General features: G+C 36.6%; 1 protein-coding gene across 2 annotated transcripts; it reads left to right on the top strand.

Moving 5' to 3' along the window:
* LOC136709927 (guanylyl cyclase-activating protein 2-like) lies at positions 1-6,555 on the top strand. Of its 2 annotated transcripts, XM_066685514.1 has the most exons (5): positions 1-13; positions 3,973-4,163; positions 4,245-4,394; positions 5,730-5,835; positions 6,434-6,555. In XM_066685514.1, the coding sequence occupies exons 1-5, from the start codon at positions 1-3 to the stop codon at positions 6,553-6,555; spliced, it is 582 nt and encodes a 193-aa protein (XP_066541611.1). The 2 variants fall into 2 exon arrangements, with proteins under 2 accessions (XP_066541611.1, XP_066541613.1); XM_066685516.1 differs by lacking the exon at positions 1-13 and having other exon boundaries at positions 3,963-4,163.
* Positions 6,556-6,579: the final 24 nt, after the last annotated feature.

Below are 6,579 nucleotides of genomic sequence, written 5' to 3'. Positions count from 1 at the left end.
ATGGGGCAGCACAGTGGCGCAGCAGGTAGGTGTCGCAGTCACACAGCTCCAGGGACTTGTGGTATGTAGATTTGCAACTCAAAGTGTGTGTGTGTGTCGCACTTTGAAGGACTGGCACCCCCAGTCCTTTAACTAGGCCCATTTAATTTAGCATTTATTCTGCTGAAGCAGCATAATCTCTGATGTGATAAATGATGATCAAGAAAGCTGAATACGGTTTTCAGGAAAGAAAACAGAGGCAGGAAAGAGACAAAAAAGAAATGAGAAACAACTGCTAACAAACTTATGTTCCAAGAAAGGTGAGCCCAATTGTGAAAGCAAATAGCCTACATTAAACGAACTCATGTGGTTGAGGGGTGTTGAGGGGGGCCCTTGGGCATTGCTTGTGCATAGGGCCCAGAGTTTGGTGCTATGTCTCTGCACGTTTATAGCTGTTTAAAAGGCGGTGTTTTAAAGGGTGGCCCACTCCAGGTGTACAAAGCACAGAGCAGGGTGTGTTTGGCATTTCCAGATTATGAAACAGATTCATTCTGAGCTGATGTTGTAAACTGTGTGATAACATTTAAAAAGTAGAAAAAAAATATTAAAAAGCTTATGTGCTTTTTAATTAAAAGTGATTTAATGACACATACACGGTGAAAATCCGAGTCGACAAATATTTGTAATCGATGTTGTTGATTAATTCGACAATCTTTGCAGCTCTATCTTGTTATGTTTGGTACACTCAAAAATTGTATATTATACATACCCTTGGCTTATGCTCAAAGGGGTCTGTATCTGTCGCTTTAAAGTCATTTAAAAGCAGTTCTTTGCAGGAGTGCAGTAAAAGGCTGACCTGGAAAGGCATAGTCATGAGTTTTGGGTGGTGGGACTGTAATCTCACCTCGAACCAAACATTGTAATTTACTGCAATTTATGGTAAGGTCCTCCTTAATCATCCAGGGTGAGCCAATTTTATATAACTCTTAGCATAAGCATGAATAAATATAGCATTTAAACAACACTCTCCAAAATGTGTTAATTAACATTCATGAACACAATGCCTACCCTTTCCAGTTTAAAATTGATCTCTAACACACACACATACACATATTTATGTATATAACACTTTTTTCAGGGACCAGCACATTAGACCAGAGGTTTGTGTGCATTTGCTTATGAATGTCTCTTCTAAAATAGAGTATGTACAGTTATTGTCCCCCTTACTGCTGCTGTAAATAGATTTGGAATATAACATCCAACTTTCATTGAAGTTTAAGAAGTTTTATTTTCTTCTCTTGAAATGTTACTATTTTGGGAGATGTTTTTGGACAGTGACAATATATATATATATATATATATATATATAATTACACCATAAAATTTAAATTACCTTCCTTTTTGTCAGCTTCACTTACCATGTAAATGCACTTGTAGATTTTCAAATGTTATCCATTTGTTGTTCTGCATACTTTGGTAGGCCCCTCTCTCCCCCTGACATTTTTTTTGTTGTAGGGACCAACCAGAAGCACAGCAGACCAGGTATTATTTGGGTAGTGGATCAGTCTAAGCACAGACACTCTGCTTTTGTTGTATTTGTTGCTCTGGTATAAGTATACTAAACGTTAATGTCTCTGCAGTGCTGAGTGTGATCTACCATCCAAATAATACCAGTGCTTTGGTGGTCCTGATTGAAAAGCAGGAATGAGTGTGGGCTAACAGAGAATCCAGAGCAACAAATGGAAAGCAGTCTATAATTTTAGAACTACAAAGTATGGTTAGTGGAGCTGAAAAAAACATTGAACATTGTGTAGAAACAAGGAGGTTTTAGTGTTTTGGCTGATCTGTCAATGTATAATCACAATATCAAAAGATAATACGTTACTCTTTAATATATTTCTCATTTGAATGCCCATTTAAATAAGCAAAAATAAGATAGGTCAGATTCTCCTAAGGGTAGTGGAGCCTTCATATTGCCGTTGGCCTCTTCTAGTCTAGAGCCAACCAAATAAATATACAAATCTTGTTATGAATTTAGAGAGTCCCCACCCCATGTGCTATTAGATTTACAAAGACGTTTGCATGCTTCTCAAAAACAACTCCAAAATTCACATACTAATGTCTTACAACTATTGTCTTATGTTTTGCATTTTTTTGTTGCCAAATTTATAAAAATGTTATATCAAATAAATATAATAAAAAGATAAAATAAATAAATTATAAAAATCACTAAGTAACTTAAAATAACCATGTAAAATATTTTATTCTTTCATTGTTTGTAACTGATTATCCAGTTCAGGTTTACAGTGGGTCCGGAATGTTTGGGGGTCAGACGATCACAGGACACCACACACTCACACATTCACTTTTTTTTTATTAAATTCATCAATGGTCCATCCACCAACCAGTATGCATGTTTGGACTGAGGGAACTGCAGCACCGGGAGGGAACCCACACAAACAAGGGGATAACGCACCAAACTCCTCACAACAGTGACAGACAGAGGCAGGCATCGAACCCACAACCACAGGAACGGGTGAGCTGTGTGACAGTGACACTACCTGTTGTGCTACCATGCCACTCACTTAAAATATAGCTGGGTAAAATATATTCCTTTAACTTAAATAGTACATTCGTTCATTCATTCATTATCTGTAAGCAAGGTGGGGATACACCCTGGAGGGGGCGCCAGTCCTTCACAGGGCATTAAATAGTACATGTAGAAGAAAATATTTTCAGCTTTGAAAATACTAAGGGAAAACAAAGGTTCATATATTCAGATGTACTTAAAATGTATAATAAACTAAAATAAATGCACCTTGTAACAACCCATCTATCCTTGTGTGTAAAGAAGTCAGGATTTTCTCTCTCTCTCTCTCTCTCTCTCTCTCTCTCTCTCTCTCTCTCTCTCTCTCTCTCACACACACACACACTCACAAATTATCTTACTATCAGAGGTATCAGGTTGGCAGATCCCAGTGTCAAACTTGTAGCAAAGGAGACGAGAGGGCAGAAGCATGTGCCGAAGTGGTTAATCTCTATTAGATATAGTAAACACAAATGTGCACCATTAAAAACATGCCCAGAGACTGTGGAATAAACCTAGAAACATGAACGTAAATGGTGAAAAAACCTAGAAACACAGAGTTAAAATAGCAAGAGACAAAATGATCCACACGTGAGCTCAGTCACATGACTGCCTAACACCACAGAGGGGTGGGGATGAGTAAGGCAAATGGGAAGGGAAACAGAATGCCACAACACAGCAATGGATCCTGACACACAGCTACATTTATGATTTAAACCTCCATGGTCAATAACTGCACTAAACAACAACATATTAGAAATGTATAAATATTTAATTTGTTGTTAGTGTTCACGTATCAGTTTATCCATCACTATATCACTGCTGTTAGGACAAAACAATTGTGTCTCCAGAACCATAACTTTACAAGAAATCACATTTTATTCATATGTAAATTTAAGATTTCATTGTAAATAATGCACAATTTCTATTGGTCAGTATTTATGAAAAGTTAATACAACATACATTTATGTCATTAATATGTAAAATTATGTTTAAAAAATGTTCTCATGACACAGACAGTATACAAAAGGATTGTATACAAAGTAAACAAAAAAAAAAGATTTACAAAATATTTAAGTGAGATTTACTACACTTTTCATCATAATAAGTTGCATTTTTTGAACAGCGTTACAAGTGGTTTGTTTCAGGAATAATCAGTAACATTTGAAAAGGGAACCTGGATTGACCTCTGCATCTAAAAATACTGTTGTTCACAAGAGTTAGTCCACTAACAGCATAGTAAGGGGATCAGTTCATCTGTGCTTTCTGCAAGAGATGGCTGGATCTATTGCTATGGCTTACCGCTGACAGTTGACATTTTAAAGAAAGTTTACAGGTAAAAAAAACACCGAAGTTTTTCTGCATAAAGATTTTTTGGCTGCTGGGTTATAGAGTAATGGGTCAAGTACAAAGTCAGGGGGACAGAGAAGTTGGTCTCTCTCAGATTCAGGAGCTGTACAGGAAATTTGCAGATGAGTGTCCAAGTGGGAAGCTGCATCTTCACGAATTCAAGCGAATTTTTGGAATCACAAGTGACTCTACAGAAGAAGAAATGGCCTACATGGAGAACCTGTTCAGATCATTTGATACAAACCACGTATGTATTCCATAAATGAAGAAAGATTGCTTTGTTACTTTATGAGGCCATATACACCGCATTCTGTATCTATTTTTCCAGGATAACACAATAGACTTCATGGAATATGTTGCTGCCCTTCACCTGGTTCTCCGTGGTAGACTTGAGGATAAATTGAAGTGGTCTTTTAAAGTCTATGACAGGGATGGAAATGGACGACTGGACAGACAAGAGGTCAAACAAGTGATCAAGGTTATTCTTACAAATAATTATTTTTCTTGTAATAGGAATGGCAAATACATTTAAACATATAACGAATAATAGGAGGCTGACTCCGGTTAATCTCTGGACCCATTACAGCTCTGAACTGGATAAACTGTTACAGACAATGAATAAATAAATAAATAATAATAGGAGGCTAATGTAACTGCATATGTTGTTGTTATTAATATCATGGACAAACATGGATATGTCCTCACAACAAGTTAACTAAACAGTTAAGGCAAACATTCATGGGATTTTGACTGTGGCAAGATGGGTAGATAGGAGCTAATGTCCTCGGCTGCTGTCTGAGGGCTTAAAGTATTTGAATTACCTTAGAGTGGTTTAAGGAATCTGTAAGGTTAATACACCATTAGTCCTTTATGAGTTCTTAACTTAGACAATAAGTAACTGAGTTAATTATTCATCCATTGTCTGTAACTGTTTATACAGTTTAGGGTCACGGTGGGTCTGGTGCCAGTCCTTAGCAGAGTGACACACATTCACTCACACCTATGGACACTTTTGAGAAGCCAGTTCACCTACTAATGTGTGTGTCTTTGGATGGTGGGAGGAACCCAGAGCACCTACAGGAAACCCATGCAGACATGGGGAGAACACACCAATCTCCTCACAGATGGGGATCGAACCCACAACCCCAGGACTCTGGAGCTGTATGACAGTGCCACTACCTGCTTTGCCACCGTGCTGCCCACTGAATTAATTAGTTAAATGTTAAGTGAGTGAGCGAGTTAATCAGTGATTGAATGATGTAATCAGTGGGAGTGAGATTAAGCTACAAGTCAGTTCATTGAGATAAAAATGAACATATAAAAACATGATACTTGAGACGTTTTACTGTAATTTGTTGATAGTCATTCAATCATTCTCTCACTCAGTTGTGAACTTATTCTCTCAGGCAATAAATCATGTTTAGGTTTTTATAAGATCACCTTCTGTTTGTCAAAAAATATCAGCCCACGTACAATTGTAAAATGTATTTTCTTTTTCTTTTGTAGCAGATTAAACTCACTTGTTAATAGTAACATCATTTCTCCTGGTAAATTGTTAGTGTGGTCACAATAAGCACCCCAAATCCAACAAGCTGTTGTCAGTAATTTTAACTTGACACATGTGAACATGATTCTTCCAAGAATACTATATAACATTTCATAGCTAACTTACTAGCTTGATGAAGTCCTCTTTACCAGAGGAGATAATATATTAAAGATTGGTCTCTATAAATTCATTTATTTTTTTTTTGTATGTTATATTTTGTGTATTGCTTGGACTGACTAACCATTGTACTGTTAATTTTTTCTACAGATTATCTATAAATTGCGGCAACATGCCCATCATCCAGACACTGAAAAACTTAGTCCAGATCAGATATGTGAAAGAATCTTTGAGCTTATTGACCAAAACCATGATGGTAAGATCTACAAATATGTAGTCATTGCTAATAACTTAATGTAAGCATCACTCTGATGACTGGTATAATGGTGGTATATTGACAAATGGACTTGCAAATGGGTGGGATTTGTCAGATTTTTGGTTCAGTGACATGGAACTTGAAAATCTAATATTTCAGAAACATAAGTGTCAAATGTACACTGATCTTGCAGTAGTCTCATAAGCAGAGTTTGGTTGTAGCTAGTTTACAAACCATTATTCTAACATGTACTTAAGTAAGAAATTGAATAATCTTTACTTGTATTAAATGCTTTGTGACTGGCTACAATGCTACAGATTTCAAACTTCAAATGAAAACCTAAAGTTTTCCTATTTTTTTCCTATTCCTATTTTAAACCATGAGCTCGTGCAAACATTGGAATAGCAGCTAACCAAACTGACCAATTCTGGATTTACTAAGAATGACTTTTGGAGTTCTAGAAGACACTTAGTAATTTAATGCTTTTACTTTGTCAACTACAGTGAGGAAACATATTTATACACTACTAGTCATTAATTCACCAAAATAAAAATACTTTGCATTTATGTCATCAATAACTTATATTTGGTTCTTCTAGGTCAAATTTCACTGCAGGAGTTTATAGAGGGAGCTCAAAGAGACACATGGGTCATGGAGCAGCTCAGGCTTGACATACGACCCAGCGGCTGGTTCATTGACCACCAGAATAAAAATTCATGAGGCCTACCAATGAACTCAGTTTCA

The sequence above is a fragment of the Hoplias malabaricus genome, chromosome 11 (genome assembly GCF_029633855.1).
Source record: "Hoplias malabaricus isolate fHopMal1 chromosome 11, fHopMal1.hap1, whole genome shotgun sequence".
NCBI lineage: Eukaryota > Metazoa > Chordata > Actinopteri > Characiformes > Erythrinidae > Hoplias > Hoplias malabaricus.
The sequence above is the reverse complement of the archived record's forward strand: the minus strand, read 5'-3'. Positions and strand labels throughout refer to the sequence as shown.

Coding starts and splice junctions, on each gene's coding strand:
- LOC136709927 (XM_066685514.1), top strand. Junction 4,164..4,244: donor GATCATTTGATACAAACCAC/GTATGTATTCCA, acceptor CTATTTTTCCAG/GATAACACAATAGACTTCAT. Junction 4,395..5,729: donor AGGTCAAACAAGTGATCAAG/GTTATTCTTACA, acceptor TTTTTTCTACAG/ATTATCTATAAATTGCGGCA.